Source organism: Westerdykella ornata, assembly GCF_010094085.1.
Source record: "Westerdykella ornata strain CBS 379.55 unplaced genomic scaffold EI97scaffold_7, whole genome shotgun sequence".
Taxonomy (NCBI): Eukaryota; Fungi; Ascomycota; class Dothideomycetes; order Pleosporales; family Sporormiaceae; genus Westerdykella; species Westerdykella ornata.
In genome coordinates this window covers 335,960-352,035 of record NW_022986857.1, presented here as the reverse complement: position 1 = coordinate 352,035, position 16,076 = coordinate 335,960, and the positions used below count along the sequence as shown (strand labels likewise).

At 49.3% G+C, this 16,076-nt stretch overlaps 5 protein-coding genes across 5 annotated transcripts; 1 reads left to right on the top strand and 4 right to left on the bottom strand.

Moving 5' to 3' along the window:
- Window positions 1-565: 565 nt before the first annotated feature.
- Window positions 566-2,366, bottom strand: EI97DRAFT_396132 (NAD(P)-binding protein). The gene is made up of 4 exons (XM_033796330.1): window positions 2,232-2,366; window positions 2,030-2,174; window positions 1,443-1,978; window positions 566-1,396 (listed from the first exon to the last, which is right to left on the bottom strand). Exons 1-4 carry the CDS (start codon window positions 2,284-2,286, stop codon window positions 798-800), a joined length of 1,335 nt encoding a protein of 444 aa, XP_033654949.1. The 5' UTR covers window positions 2,287-2,366; the 3' UTR covers window positions 566-797.
- Window positions 2,367-3,319: 953 nt separating this feature from the next.
- On the bottom strand, window positions 3,320-7,158 carry EI97DRAFT_416263 (DUF699-domain-containing protein). The gene is made up of 5 exons (XM_033796886.1): window positions 6,977-7,158; window positions 6,891-6,930; window positions 6,688-6,833; window positions 3,851-6,634; window positions 3,320-3,797 (listed from the first exon to the last, which is right to left on the bottom strand). The coding sequence occupies exons 1-5, from the start codon at window positions 6,991-6,993 to the stop codon at window positions 3,572-3,574; spliced, it is 3,213 nt and encodes a 1,070-aa protein (XP_033654948.1). The 5' UTR covers window positions 6,994-7,158; the 3' UTR covers window positions 3,320-3,571.
- Window positions 7,159-8,158: 1,000 nt separating this feature from the next.
- EI97DRAFT_290545 (uncharacterized protein) lies at window positions 8,159-9,544 on the bottom strand. The gene is made up of 2 exons (XM_033794443.1): window positions 8,883-9,544; window positions 8,159-8,822 (listed from the first exon to the last, which is right to left on the bottom strand). Exons 1-2 carry the CDS (start codon window positions 9,098-9,100, stop codon window positions 8,225-8,227), a joined length of 816 nt encoding a protein of 271 aa, XP_033654947.1. The 5' UTR covers window positions 9,101-9,544; the 3' UTR covers window positions 8,159-8,224.
- A 2,589-nt stretch (window positions 9,545-12,133) lies between these two features.
- On the bottom strand, window positions 12,134-13,018 carry EI97DRAFT_457432 (uncharacterized protein; the record flags this gene model as incomplete). Its single annotated transcript, XM_033800816.1, has 3 exons — window positions 12,134-12,538; window positions 12,590-12,761; window positions 12,810-13,018. The coding sequence occupies 3 exons, from the start codon at window positions 13,016-13,018 to the stop codon at window positions 12,134-12,136; spliced, it is 786 nt and encodes a 261-aa protein (XP_033654946.1).
- Window positions 13,019-14,807: 1,789 nt separating this feature from the next.
- On the top strand, window positions 14,808-15,674 carry EI97DRAFT_290501 (uncharacterized protein). Its single transcript, XM_033794442.1, has one exon. It carries the CDS (start codon window positions 14,861-14,863, stop codon window positions 15,398-15,400), a length of 540 nt encoding a protein of 179 aa, XP_033654945.1. The 5' UTR covers window positions 14,808-14,860; the 3' UTR covers window positions 15,401-15,674.
- Window positions 15,675-16,076: the final 402 nt, after the last annotated feature.

Sequence of the window (16,076 nt, the reverse complement as noted above, 5' to 3'; positions counted from 1 at the left end):
TGGCGCAAGCACAAAGCCGACACTCGAAGTCCCGAGACGGAGCAGGTACTCTTGTCTAGCCTCAGTGTACCTATAATAGCACTGCGATCACTACATTCTGTAAAGTAGATTGAACAGAAGAGAATATCCACAAAGATCGTCGATACTTTTGCAATTTTGAAAAGTTGTTCTCAATGGCTGTAAAGTGACACGCCAAAGATGCACTCCATATCTGGATACAACAAAAGTGGGGATGCGGGACCTTATCGATTACGGACCCTTGCTAAGTGGAATTTACTTGTCCATGGGAAATACCCGAACCAGCTGGAAGAAAATGCTGAAATGACTAGTAGTAGTATTTGCAGATTTAGTATTGCATGAAGCGCATCTGCCTGTTGCCTGTTGATAAAACCCGACAGCGGTTACTGAGAGTATCATGAGTACGGATTGTGGTGCGTTGGGCGTTTCAAGAGCTGACGATGAGGTTGTGGCTGAGCTGATTCGCCACAGCTTGGCAGGGTCTGCAAATGCTTTGGTGGTGAGAAGCATAGCGAAACAGGGACAACGTAACATATGCATAAGCGTCAACAATATTGCATACATTGTTTTATGTGTACCAGTGGTCTTCACCGCTGTGAAGTCAAGCTCTCTTTCGAGGCTGCGGACTATGGCTAGGCATACATGCTTTCATCATGCTATAGTTGGCTTCAGGCATGGTCGAGACGGCGACTGTCGCCTCAGAATTAAATGGGGGTATCGATAACCTAGCCAGGATGCATATACTGCTTCAGCGAAGCAGAGAATACGCGAAGTCTCTTCTATCCAGCAGCAAGATATGCCATGGTTCCTTCAGAACTCTGTATATCATCCACGACCTTCTTCGCCCACAACGTACCGTTCTCCTCGGGCCCAACCTCCTCGTCAGAACGTAGGGCTTCGTGTTCCTCCTTTGTCCATATCTCAGTCCCTTCCACCACCGGAAATGCTGTCAGAACTCTGCTGATATCGCCCCACCATACCTCTCCAAATCGGCGGTACCAGTCCACCGTGATTCGAAGTCCCTCTTCAAAGCTCGTCTTTGGATGCCAACCCAGCTTCGCCAGTTTTGACCCATCCGTCGCATATCTTTGATCATTGAACGGCCGGTCCTCGGTATGCTGTATCCATCTATCGATCTCTTCTGGTGTCGAATGTGGAATGCCAAACGTTTCGAGGAGTTTGTGGCAAATGTCGATATTCGAAATCTCGTCTTTGGAAGCAATGTTGTATATCTGCCCAATGGTCCCCTTGTGGAAGATCGTATCCAAAGCGTCCACGATGTCACTGGCATACAAATAACGACGAGTAGGCGAGCCATCCCCGTGGAGTAGCAGCTTGCTTCGTCGTTGTAATAGCATTATGAACTTGGGAATGATTTCTGTGAGATGTTAAAACATGGTCAACGAGATAGCGACTGCACATACTCTCTGGAAACTGATGCGGCCCATAGACGTTGTTACTCCTCACGGTAATGAGGGGTAGGTTGAAACTACTCCGGAATGCGCTAACCATCATTTCAGCAGCGGCTTTGCTTGCAGCATATGGATTCGTCGGCGCAAGTAAGCTCGTTTCGCTGAGGTCTGCCGCCCCCATAGGCACATCTCCATAGACTTCGTCCGTCGAGATATGTATAAACCTGTTCACACCATGTTGTCGCGCCCTCTCAAGCAGGACATGCGTTCCGTATACATTCGTATTCGTGAACTGGTACGAGTTTCCAAAGCTCAAATCGACATGGGATTGTGCAGCGAAGTGGAATATGGTGTCGATGTTGTGTTTTCGCAAGACACGCTTCACGTCGGTCGGGGAGGTGATATCGCCTTGCTCAAAAGTGAAGTTCGGTCGTCCATCGAGGACACGCGTGTTATTCAAGCTTGCGCAGTAGTCCAACTTGTCGAATGATATGACATTATAGTTGTCCGGGTAAGTAAGGACTAAATGGCGAACGAACCAGCATGCTCTGCGTTTCTATTAGCATGCAAGCGTGGTAGTACAATAGAGCGTTCCATACATGAAGCCTGCCCCTCCAGTAACCAGAATGTTGCTTGCATCGGGAAGAGGTTCAAACTTGGTGCTTCCCGTAAAGACTGGCGCTTTCTTCAAGAGATCGCTTGTTAATGACAGCCGAGGATTCAAAATGGTCGAATTTCTCCGGTCTGAGTTCCCATGTTAGTTCTCACACGTAGAAGTTGGGACAGGTGATCGGGACTCACCTCTGATACCATTTGAGGGTAATGGTCCGCTCTCGGGGCTCTCAACGGCAGACATAGTGCACTATACCACCAGCCAAACCCGTCGGTGAAAGCAATATGGGTGGAATCTGCGAACGCTCCATGGCTGAGATTTGGGAACACTTTGTGACGCCTTTCCGTTGATTGCCCTCGATTTGAGAACGTCCACGCTAAGCCAAATGGGGGAAGGCGACCGATCGTGACATCTTCCACTGGCGCCGGAAGATACCTATTGAGCATGCTCTACAACATCAACTTCCACAAGGCAATATCTAGCAAAAAAAGACGGCAACAGCGGGATCTAATTCTGCGTGTTAATTTTCATAATTTTTGGTTTGCTCCAATGTTCATCGCCGGTTACGGTCCTCGGCGCACGTATAATGCTGTGTAACGTTCGGATCCACCCTTCGAATTCGCGAGTGCTCCTTATTTCCCAAATTCTCCCTTCAATCATAAGACGATTGGACTGGCGTATCGTATACAGAATGGGAATGCCGTCCGCATTGTCTCCTGGTTTTATTTCGCCTGGCTCCATTCATTCGGATGCCCAGATTCGGTTAACGGTCCTGTTATTCCATTGTCCCTCTGAAAGGCACCTTTGTAGCATACGCATACAAGAATAAATGTTCGCTGTCCATGCCCTCTCTGTGTAGGTGCTTGAATCAAAGAACAAAGGTTGTTAGCATCTTCTTTGTAATACACCCAGCAACATTTATCACAGCATTAACTTTTTCGAGTACCGGAGATCCTAACTGCATCACTACTCACCAAGCAGGTTGCTTCAACGATAACCGGTCCTGAATCATAAAGTCTAAACCAACCGCTCTTGTACCTCCAATCATCATGCCATCGTCAAGCACCGCAAAGCCATCCTCCTGCAGCCACCGACCGCCGGCGAACATTCGCACTTATAGGAAATCAATGTTCCACCCCCTCATACGGATGTTCATCAACCCACAACCAGTCCACATACTTCAATCCACAATCTATGCCATGCTCACCGTACTTACACAATGCACGATAGCGGAGCTGAAAGGGTTGCCTCCGCTTTTACAACACAAGTCAGTTGCCTACTTTCTGTGGATTATATATGCCTACGCCGATACTTATTCCTATATACGCTTGCTGTAGTGGGGTATATCATGGATGAATGGTCACTTGAGCAGGCATCAAGGCGTCAAGCGGAATATCTGAGGGCTACCAGGGGAGATCGTAAGCAGCCCGTCGAGGACCACCGTGGGGAGAGGTTCAAGACAAGATAGGGAACCCACAACAGCGTTCCGCTCCATATATAGAGACGATGCATGGATACATGAACCAGCTTATCTTGAGCCCTTGCCGAACTTGCTCTTCTTCTTTTTGAGGCCTCCCTCTCTGAACTTCTCTGCTTCTTTGTAGGCTTCCTCTACAGCCTCGCCTGCTTTTCTCTTCTTGTCTTTGCCACTCTTGACGCTCACGGTCATGTTACTGGCACCGCCGTCTTTAGCAGCGTTGCGGATTTGGCGCTCGGCATCAGCCCAGTCTGCAGTGCCTGTCGAGATTTCGTATCTGAAAGTATGGTTAGAATGCAAGTGATTTGTTGAGGTTCTGGGTCTCCTTACCTTTCCAGCGGAAGGGCATCAATAAGAGCCTTTGCCCGTTCTCTTTCCAGCCTCTGAATCTCGTCTCCGCCTTCCCTCAGCTCCTCGTCCAGGTCTTTGTCCAATGGCTGAAATTTCTGCGGAGCTTCACTGTCACCGTTCCCAAAGCCATTTTCTACAACTTCCATCCGCTCAGGAAGCGTCTCCTCGACAGCGCCTTCCAGGATGGAGCGGAAGGCAGTAGAGATTTTGCGGATGATCTTGACGAACATGGCCATGAGCTGGCTGGTGTTCATGGGCAGCTCTTTCTCCAGATCCGAGAACTCCTTGTGTTGAAGGCCAATAGCTAGCAGCAGCGCTGATTGGATACCCTGCATCTTAACTTGGCCCTTAAGTCTGCCAGTGAAGTATAGCATCGCCAGAGAAGGTAGCATATCGAGGATGACATGGTAGTCAAGCATGTTGTTGGCATATGAGTCAAGCCGCTTGAGGTCAAAGGGACTGAAGAGATTATCCAGTTCCGCTTTTGTCAAAGGTTTGGGTGCAAGGTCTTCGTCCAACTTTGCACCAGCTGACGCGGATTCGTCTATGGACAGAGCCAACGTAGCCGGAAACTTTGCGAACTGGAAGGAGAGGAGAGAGAGGAAACGGCGCTGGAAATCCTTTGCGAAAGCAGCTACCCAGCTGCCGTCAGATGTCGTAGTCTCTAAAGATCGCAGCATGACACAGGTATGCTCGCCTGTGAGCTCATTGGGTGTTTGCCGCAAGTAGACCGGAATGAAGGAAGCCCGTTTCCAGAATCTGTGAAGGGGTTGTGTGAGTCCGTACGACACACCCACCCAATCCAACTGTGGCGCTCGAAGTTCTGACAACCGCGCAAAGAGGGGAGGCATATCCTTTGCCTCCCTCACCTTGACATCATCCTTGAGGAGCGTGGCATTCTCCAACTCCGCCTCCGTCACTCTTCTCATTGTTGGAATGTCTTGAGGCTCGGATTCCGAAAGACTAGCGAGTTTGCCGTCGTAGTAGTCTATAAGAAGTTCCAGGGCGCGGGAGCCGTACCCCATGTTGATATAGTCAGGGTTCGTTGCTATCCGCACAACACGTGCGCCAGAGAGAGCTGCGAAGTTCTCGTCCTGGAACTGTTGCGAGACAATCCATGGAATCAGATCCCCACCCGCACGTTGTCCTCGGCTAAGGCTACTTAGTACGCTCTCTCTGCTGATTTGGCCTTCCAGAGCAACCTGGATGACACATAGCGGTTCAGGTAGTTTGTTATCATCGGTGACTGGCGGTACAAGGACGAAGAGCTGATGCGCCGGTGCATCCGACATCAGCTGAAGATCGTTGGGAGAATTTTTATAGTGACTGGCAACGTATAAAGCCATCATCTTTTGCAGGAATTTTTCGGCGGCGGGGTTGAAGGAGAAGAGGGTATCACGGTTAACATGGAGGAGTTGACATTCGCGGGGGTGGGGACATCCTTGAGTGTTCATCTTAGATCTTGGAAGGGTTGCGTCGAGACATAGCAGGTCATTCATCCATCGTTCGACTGCATCTCCTTGTGCATATCTGATGGGCTCTGACAGCGTGATTTCGCGGAGTGAGCGCCCACCTAGAGACGTCTCTGTTCCATCCTTGGATTCTTTGCCTGTTGACCGGTCTATTATATGGTCGCCACCGTTAGAGATGCGGCCCCGTGACTGCTCCCGCAGCTGCTGGATCAGCTTGAGGGAGAGTGAACGTCCAGTGCCTTCGTAGCCGTTGATGGTTGATGCCATGAAGACGAGGTAAGGACCCATGAGCTTTCTGACCAACGGCAAAGGTATAGCAGCTGCTTCATCAATAACGACTAGCTCAGCCTGCCCAAGCGTATACGCGTCTTGCGGTTGGATGTACTGTATTGTCTGTCGATGCTGACGGTGTACGTTGACCCTGACGATGGCTTTGTTGAAATCGGGGTTTGTCGATTGCATGATGGTATAGTCTTGGTGGTCCATATACCCGAGAGCATCAAAGCCTTTGAAGACGAATTCAAAGAGGGTCTTCAGGTTCTCTGGGCTTGGAGAGGTGATGAAGATGTTGCTGTAACCATGTGCAATAGCTGCGGCGACAGCAACACCCAATGCGGCGGACTTGCCTCGACCACGCGCTGCCGTTAACGTAACCGTGCTCGACAAAGTCTTTTCAGAGATTGCTTCGACGAACGTGAGCAAGGCTTTCGCCTGGTCCACTGTCTTCGCCAATTTGATGAGGTCACCCACGGGAGGTGTATCTGCCAGGGATTCCTTTATTTCCTCTAGTTCTTTTGCCTTGGGCATTTTGCCCTCCATCTCAGGGTCCGGAGGTGGTAATTGTTTCACATGCTTGCCTCCGGATATGGGCAACACGTTCAGCTCATCGTCTACCACCAGACACGATTCGCACTTTCCGAGAGACAGGATAAATCGCTCGTTAAACCGTGCAACGACATCGCTGTGTGCTTCCGTCCGATATCTGGAATGGACGTCCATCGTCAACGTGTAGAGCTGTTTCAAGCTGTTCATCCCCTTGAGCAAGAGAATTACCAGACCTCCTCCTTCCACTGTTTCTATTGTACGCGCAAGGAGGTTGGGTGTTATCGCTTCGAAGTCCTGTAATATGCACATCCCATATGTATTTCCCAAAATCTTCTCCGTTTCCTTGTAGTAGACATATCGGATATTCTGGGTTGAGACGAATAGTTCAAAGGGGTCCTCTGTATCCACGTCGCGGATTCCTCGCTTAATCTCGCTCTTGATTTTCTTTTCGCGTTTCTTCCGGTGACTACAGACTATGCGTTAGTTGAGTCTTATGCCGCCACGATTTGAAGTAGCTACCTTGAGAATCCAAGCAACTTATTCTTGTAGGCCCAAAGAACCGACTTATTCAGCTTCACATCTACATTCAGGAGGATATGGTATAGGTTGACTATGACATCTTTCTGTCGGTCGCCGACGACTACGAAGAAGCTTCGTTTCTTCTCCTACGGAGTGTGAGTGTTGGGTTGAGATCTTCCGGCCGAAGGTATTCGTATACTTACTTGCGCACCATTCCTGATGAGTGCTGGTATACGCGCGTCACTGCGATTTATTAGCAATCGCCAAAGAAATGTCCGTCCGACCGTACATTGCCTTCTTTGGCATTATGGAGCTTGAAGGCTTCTCCGCCTTCGCTGGTGTTGTTTGCGGCTCTCGGGAATATTCTAGAGCAAATCCGTGTCGCGGAGGTCCCGAGGTCCTCGCTTTATATAGAAAAACCAGTGAACGTAAGAGGCCTACGGTGGCGTCGATTTGGAGGTTGTGTTCCAGCAGACATTGAGCACAGTTCGCCCAAAAATTGTGCTGGATGGCAGAATCGACAACTGGTCGGGGCTTGGCGCTCGTAATCGCCGACACCGCCTTCAGCCCTACGGACACGCCAGACCACCTCAATTGCAATGTCCTGATCACATCAGCTGCAGCTAGAGCGTTCCACCTTGTAACCTGGCCATTTCAAGAGCTACATCAGACCGTATATATTGATCAGAACCCTGGCAGTCTTTGATCATGATCATATCCCGAACTCTCGAACTTTCTCTTCGCTCACTGAGCTCAGAAAGGAAAGCTGAACTACGTCAAGCTTGAAATTCCAAGATTGCTACAAGAGTATCTAGGTGACAATGAAGATGGAGGTTGTACGACTGGGAGCGGAAGAGTTATTTTGGCTTCATAAATCTACACTGGATGATCACAATGCCCCTTAATCCAAACCCCCCAAAAGCTCCCCCATTTGCACCAGTACTTGAGCGGAAATATAGTGTGATCTGGAAAACCCAAAGAGACTGAAGATTTTGAAATATGACAAAGTACGATGATTGGTCCTGTAAGCCGCAGGAGCAGAAAATAATAAATCAATAAAGCAACCTTGGCTCTCTCGGCCGAAGAGAAATCCAGCGGACGGTGGCAGACTGATCCAGTTGCTCCTGAAAGCATTGAAAAAAGATATAAACACCGAACGCAGTTGTTAAGCAAGTTATATGTACTGGCTTGCGCGGAGGACACAAATGTTCATATGAAAAAGCAAAGCCTTCAATCCGAATGAAAGATGATGAGCAGCCGTCTTCCATTGCTGGACTAGGGCGGAGTCGGTGGCCGTGAATCTCGAAGAGTAAGTGGTCGATTGGGAAGCCTGCATAGAGAAAGTAAGCGACAATGACGCGCTTCGCAAGACGGCAAGCCGTAGCTGCCGATTGTCAGAGGCTCGTTGACAACCTGCGACTTGCGGGTTGGCAGCAGCCGAATCTGACGTCCCCGCTGAAAGCGATAGTTAGCTAATTAGGATAGCATTGTTGACGGAGCACTTACGACTTGACGGAATCCACACGGGATGTCCTACCTACAACGGTTTGATCTCGATCCGCACATGCAGTCCCTTATGCTCTGCCTCGATACGCTTCTTCGCCCTCCGGGTTTCGCTTCTCAGTTTTTTATAGTACTGGCGGAGACACACCTCCTTCCCATTCAAAATGATTTTAGAAGGCCAGTGTCGCACGGTTAGATTGAGCCACCTCAATCTCGATTGTGCGCTGACAGCACGGCTCATTACTTTGTACCAATGGGACCGCGGAAAGGGGCTGACGATGAGTGGTTGGCAAGCAGTGTATTGAAGGCTGGTGATTGCATCTCGCTCAATGGGCAACCGATCCTGGAGCCAGTCGTCAAAATCCTCTTGTTGGTCCTCTGATATATGGAATGTATTCGCCGAGAATGGGAGAAGAGCCGTCTCGGAATATATTTGTCGGCAAACACGGAGCAGACTGAAACAATTCTTTATCGGGTTGTTGACCCGCGGCTTCCAGCCACGTAGTCTCTGGAGCCAAGGCCGTTCGCACGCGGTAAAGTCGAAAGTCATCCCGCCTACAGCGTAGCGAAATATCATGTTGCGTATCTCAGGTGGAAGACGCAGCAACGGGGAGTTGGCGTTTTCTCGAAATCTACGAGCCACTCAGTTAGCCTCAGTCGCAGCCTCGTCAGGCCCCCTCCTGCAAACGTACAGTTTTGGATATCTCCCCTTCCGCTCAATATCCAGAAGACCATTTTCAAGCCTTCGAACTTTTCCACCATGTGCGCGCCTTTTATTTCGGTCTCTTACCAACGCTTTTCTTCTGGCAATCTCTTCTCGTACGTATCTTTTGCCTTCGGACGTGAGAATTCTGCCATGTGGGAAACGGTGGGAGGCTTTTGAAAACGATCTCTTTGGCGTCAGCGACATTTTCGCTCGTCCTTGCTGACGCCAAGGGTCAACGAAGCTTCGAAGTTCTTAGAGTAGGCGGATGGGAGATACTTCTCACGTAGAAGATGAAGTAGGTTATGGGGAGCAAAGAGGGATTTATAAAAGCATTGCTCTACCGATATAAGCCAAGCACTTGCGGTGAGTTCATTGAAATTGACCGCTTTCCTTTCTCAATTTTGATCATGGGCCACTCCTCCACTAGGAACGATGCGATGTTACCCTTGCTTTACAAGAGAGGGTCTTGCGAAACTGGCCAGCATTGAAGGATTGATCACTTTGAAGAAAATGGTTGCATACGATGGGAAAACAGAGTGCATGCCGCTAGATTGATTCTACACAATTGCTGGTTGGAGTCAAGTCCTCCTCCGCTTTGATCTTGGAACAGTCCGAGTCCCTTTGAAGAGTAACGAATTGGGGAACCGTGAAGGACCGTGAATGAAGATGGGGTTCTAGTTGGGTAATGGGAAACATGGGACTTGATATGAAGGAAAAGGAGACCAGGGAAAAGTAGGGGGAGTAGATGTTGACTGGCCCATGGTAAAATGGGATCGTTCCCCCGGCAATTGTTTGAAAATGGTATCAAACCACAGAGAACCCATTAAAAGTTTGCAGACCTCCACAGCATCCGGGAAGAGAAATCGAGCTGAGAAACCGTCGACATAGGGGTGGGTCGTCTCTTTGTCCCACGCTTGAAATGAGCATAACTACTGGCTGTGAGAGGCTTGCGGGTGGCTCTGTATACTGAGGTCAGTCTGAATGTCTATACACTGTATTACTCTCTCATATACTCACCATTGGCCGGACTGCTCGATTTTAATCATGAGAGCAGGACAATGAGCCTCGAGGAGACTCTGCAGCTCTTCAATGTCATGCTTTGAAAGCTGCCCGTACGGGTAGGAAGGAATAACCACACAAAAGCACTTTAAGGTTTGGGAATAAGGTGGATCGATGGCTGAGAACTTCCTTCACGATCTGGATATGGCATTCTTCCATTGGCGAGTTCCCGTCGATACCCCATTCCGCCCGACAAATGAAGCGGAGACTTGTGAGTGCCTCCCGCTCTACGGGCAGTCGGCGGCTGAGCCATCCGTGAAAGCTTGTCTTTTTGAAACAAAATTCATTGGAGGAGAAGGGGAGTAGAACAGTCTCCATATAAATCTGCCGACAGACCCCCAAAAGGCTCAGAGAATTTTTCTCAAAGTTCGCCAGGCAAGCTATGTCGATGACCGGGCAATAGAATGGGATGCGTGGAAAAACAAACGTCCTTCCACCTATCACATATCTGAAGATGCGGTTGCGAATCTCTGGCGGTAGGCGTAGTAAAGGCGAGTTGCTGTTTTCGTGGAACCTGGATGCCCTTAAAGTCAATGATCGAGGAGACTTGCGCGTGCCACAGAAGCTTACAGCTTAGGATATCTTCCTTTCCGCTGGACATCAAGAAGACCGTTATCGAGTCTCCGGACCTTCCCCTTGTGAGAACAGCGCTTGCTTCGTGCCTTCACAAGTGCCAACTGCTTGGCCCGTTCCTTTCGCATGAACCTGCTATGGCCAGAGCGGTGTATTGCGTCGCGTAAAGGCTGAGGATAATATGTATGCCAATGAGTCGGCATTGTTGTGGATGAGTAGACAATACCCTGGGTAAGGTGGAGGTCAGCAATGAGGACGAGTCAAATGTGTTACCAATAGGCAATTGTCGGATCAGAAGTAGAGTAGAGATGGGGAGGTGCGAGAAAGTGAAGATATAAGGAGGAAGAGAGGAATAAGGTTCGAGTGAATGAGCAGTCCGTTTCGTGAACCTGTACAACTGGCCCGAGCGTTGGGAGCGGTGACCAAACAGTACGATAGAACGTGAGAATGAACTCTGCAACGAATCAAGGTGAAGGTCATTGGTGAAAGATCTTCTGCAATAATGATGTTATGATATATCAGCTGATGCACTTCCAATGCATGTTCCAGGGCATCCGTCGGACATCATACCACACTGCCCCAAGGTGGGCGCGCTGCTCGCCAACACCACGCTGTCTTCCAGAGTTTACATGGTAATTTCAAAATATGGCAGGCCTTGACCGACTAGTGTCCCACGCATTTCCTCCGGAGTATTGATTTTGACTCTTCATAAGCCGTGACGTGCCACCGCCGTAAATTTGGGTACATCAAGCTTCGTCTGCTGATAAGACTCGCCCACGATCCTCTCATACTAAGATCGCCTGGCAGAGTATCGTCACAAATCTCAATCTTTTGACGTCACTGGAGACTGCCTCTCGCTCCACAAAGCAGTCGATGCGAATTCGTTTGGAAACTCAACACCTTAACTTACCTAGGGTAGGGACCCACAAAGAAAAAGTCCAGTACCACCTATGCAGGACGCGTAGGACCTTTTTTCCACCAGCAGTACCGTGCTTTAAATATAGAAGAACTCGGTATTATTCAGCTGGGTATAACGCCGGAATAGTGGCAAATGCAATTCTGTATGGAGCTAGACAGAGCAAAAGAAGTGGAAAAGGTGTACGAGAATGCAAAGTAGAGACAGGGAAGTAGAAGGCTGAAGACACCAGGATAATATTCATCGTTTGAAGATACACCTAACTCTACTGCATTGAAGCAGTGACATTTTGACAGGCGACTTCGATTTCACTCCTTTTATGAAAGGTCGCCTGGAGCATAAACTGAGTACACTGTACAATTGAGAAACCTCTCCATCCGCTTTCCACCCACAGTCCCGCATATTGTTCAATTTGCCCGCCTCATCGTGAAGTCCCAGTAGATATTGGATTGCCATGTCCTCCTCCAATGTTAAGGACCAAGTTGTGGGCGTCATCGTAGAGCGAGGGTTCGAATGTCATCGTTCTCTTCCGCGCAGAAAGTTCAATCTGCGTCTTTAGCCGTGATGATTCCTGTGAGATAAACGCTGAACTTTCCAATCTTTGTTACAAGCGGTTCTCCTGTCCAAGTACCCGTACGGTTGGTGCGTCCGTTGAAAGTATTGCACACTATTATGATGTGCTAGCGAGCCTATTCAGCACGCCACGACACAGTTACCGAAACGTTGGGGAGCTCCGCCTCAATGCGTTTCTTTATCTCATTCAATCCGAGTTCCGAGCTTTCATCCAGCGTCCAGTCCTCGTTAGACTCGTAGAAGGTGAAGTAGACGGTGAAGACTATGTGGAGGAATTTTAGGTTTGGAAACATCGGCGCCTGGTGGCTGAACAATCTTTCCATGACTCCGTGGTCAATCGACCACACCGGGGGCCTGTTGGAACGGGATGGAAAATGGTAGTCTCCTAGGTACTCGACGCTAGTGATAGCTTCACGCTCGACATCCAGGAGACACTGTAACCATTCGTGGATACCCTCGATGCCGGGACCAAACTTGAAAATGCTCGCAGAGAAAGGGAGAAGAGCGGTCTCGGCATACGCCTGCCTGCATGTCCTCAGAAGGCTAAGGCGATTGAGTCCGCCGTTACATACCAACGCTACATCCTGAACCCGGCTTAATTCCAGTGACTCCCCGTCCCAGTCACCAAGATAGAAGAGCCTTGCAGCCTCAAAGGTGAAATTTCCTCCCACCGCATAAGCGAAGATCTTGTTTCGAATCTCGGGTGGCAAGCGGAACAGTGGCGAGCTGGAGTTCTCTCGAATCCTGGTATCATTAATGGCCGGTGCATGCTTTCCTGCTAACATAACTTACTCTTTCACGTATCTCCCCTTCTGATCAACGTCAAGCAGCCCATTTGCAAGACGTCTGACATTCCCACGAGGTGCGGTCTTTTGTCGCCGCTCCCTTTGCAATGCAGCCCACTTGAGCCATCCATCATGGATAGACTTGGCGCCCTCCTTCCAAATCCTACTGTTCATCCCAAAGTTCTCGCCAATTGCAAATAGTGAGTGAGGTTCCATTGTCTTCCCCGTCTCGAGTTGAAGGTGTCTTCGATGGTTGTACAATGGGAGGCCGGTGGATATGTGAAGTTGGCTCTTGGTAGACTCCGCCGATTTGGATGTTGGGGTTAAGTCGGCGAGAGTGGGAAAGGGTTTATTATAGCCATGGAGGTTCTACGACATACCACGTGACCAAACGAAGATGAGCGATGAGAGCGGAGGCAGAAGTGAGTGAGTCAATCAATTCGGTGAGCGGAAGTGAAGGTGAAAATGAGGGGCGAATTTTATAGAATCCTTCTCATTTCCGCATAGGTGAGGCCTTGGGCAGACGGGGATAGAATTTTTGCCTGACGTTATGCTGTTACGAGGTCCCACAGGGTGTGAGCTGAAGGGCTGATTGATCTCCGGGCCCAGATTTGCCTGGACCAAAACATCCGAGGACTAAGACGTTGCTCATAGTAGGCCCCTAAAACTGTGCCTTTACTGGAAGTGACATTATTCAATTCATTGCGTTGACGGCATACTGAGAGGATTGCTTGTGAAAACGCCGAAAGAGCCCAAATGAATCAATGACCCAAAAACAAACATTCAGAGAAAACGAAAGCTAAACGCATCCGTAGTGGAACTGAGCAAGACTCCGAATAATCAAACCTGTAGTACCAGGTTCCATTAGGTTTGTTTTCCGTCCTCCCAATCTGATCGCAAGCTCGAGGCCCGCAACTCCTACGCCTCTTTTTACACAGTTGCATAATTTCTCAGACAATCTTAGGACCAATTCTTCTCTCAAAAAGGTGGCTAGTGGCAACCAAAAATATCTTAAAGATCTGTCTGGTATTACCACACCTTTGACGGCGCGATCGAACATCTTTCAATCTAACGAAAGCCCTCGTTCTTTTCCGCCAAGGTAGAGTCCCGCTTCTCCAACGTTAAGGTGCACCTCCAAGTCCCTTTTCTTCTTGATTACTTCCGTTACTCCCCACTCAACCTCCTTTTAGAGGCTTCACGCGTAGAGCGTCAAGTGCAAGAGCAGGCTCTGGAGCCACCTGGTCTATCATGCGGCGGATAATGTTGACAGCGTTGCGCTGCTCTGTTCCTCCAAGCATCAACACCCTTCCAGAGTCTCTTGTTTGAGAAAGACGACATTGTTGAGCGGGTAAGCTGGAAGGCGCGTGTTGAATTACGTCTCTCTTCAGTATTTAGGAGAGGGTAGAGCTACCAGCGAGGTGCGATCTTCCAAACTCCATCCTGCTTCCACGCACCCAATATCAATGATCATTTCTTTGCTTTACCAGACTCTTTGTTACTCTCAAGAGATCATCAGTTCCGTTTCTTAGTCCTGAAAGAACAGAAAGACCTGGTTTCCGGCAGCACGACATCCATATTGTCCTCGCTCTTTCTCCTTCTTGGCAAAACTCAGGAAGAGGACCTTTTAGTCTTTCTTTTCTCAAAGGTCCGATCGATGACACAGTTGCGTTGAGTTCTTGCTGGTGTTGATAGGTCGGCGTACAGGTGGAGCGAGGGTTTGTTCTAACGTGCCTTCCGACTCTGGGTTTGTACTGCTCCACTGATTACCTACATAATCTGATTCAATTCTTTTATTCACCGCTCTCAAAGATGTCGAGTGGCAATGCCGAGTTTCCTGGGTCCGGGGTCGATGGCTGGTTTGTAAGTGCTGTATGAACATTAGGCCTATTTATGAGATAGAAACGCTGTGATTGACAAGCTGCGGTTAGGTGAAGAGGCTTATGTGTTAGTTACCCAATAAGAATCAAAGCGATGACCGTGTTTTGAAGAGATAACCATCTTTAACTGCGGAAGCATCCGTGCATAAGGAAGTACATTGATATAGCGTGAACAAGTTACATGAGTGCCTCCACACTGTGCAGTTGCGGTCTCCTTCCAATCTCCCGCCGATTAGCGGTTCAAACCTCGTTGAACGCCTGCTGCGTTCTGTGCCTTATTCAAACTCAGTGGCTGCAGATAGCAACTCGACGCCTTTCACTTGCTCCAGTTCTTCCAGATGCCACTTTCCCTGAGCTCTTTCTGGCTAATGAGCGGATTTTGGTATATGTGGTACCTTCTAGATCCCAACTTGCACCCGGTTGGAACCAAAGGCGGAGGCAAAGGGAGCACGACCACTTTCCCCTCCACGTACCTCATACAAGGCTTCCCCCGAAGCGTGCAATACTGACACGAGAACATCCCCTCTTCTTCCTTTGTAGTCCAGTCACACGTTGCCGACATAGCTCTGCGCAGCATGCATGTCTTGCTTTTGGATGTGATCCTCCACTTCCTTTTCCTTCCGAGGATGTAGAGCAGATGCATCCGGGCGGCTGTTGCCATGGGTTTCGAGAGGGTGTGCGACTTCGTAATGTCTCCATCCGAACATCCGCATATCGATAGGTCTTCTGATGCGGCCACAATGGTGTCTAACGCTTTGGTAGGCATGTTTGCAGTGCCCTGATCTTGAATCCTTCCTTTTATATCCCCGATTTCCCGCCTTAGCTCTGCAATGACCTGGTTTTTCTCGCCTCTTATCACATCGATTTCACGCCTTAGCTCTGCGATAACCTGGTCTTTCTTGGCAACGGTCTTACGTAGACGCCGAATAACGTGCTCCAGAGTGCGGATTTTCTTGCGTAGCGCGTTCCTCTTTGTTTTGTGCTCGTTATTGGTCTTAGTCCGTTCTCCTATTGCTGCTTCACGCCTCTCAACGATTCCAGAGGGAAACCTAGGTGCAGGTTCGCCGTGATGCTCCAGCAATTCCGGTCTCGTTCATTCTGTGTTCCTGTTGTACTCGTTGGAGGACGCGCAGATGGGTTTCGACGGGTTAACCCCAGCTTTGGAAACAGTAGAAGTCCTCTTTCGTTCCATAGAGAAAGCCCAGCTAGCAGCATCAATCTCCATGAGATCGTCAGTGTCTGGAACGATCGCCTTCCTGTCTGTAGGGCTCATCTTGCGGGTTGCGCTCGGGACGTGATTCCGGTGCAAAGTGGTTGAGGTAAAGACGACAAAGACGTGCCGAAGGAAAGATTGGGGTCCCGCGAAGGTGAAGTTGAAGGTGAAGTTGAAGGTGAAG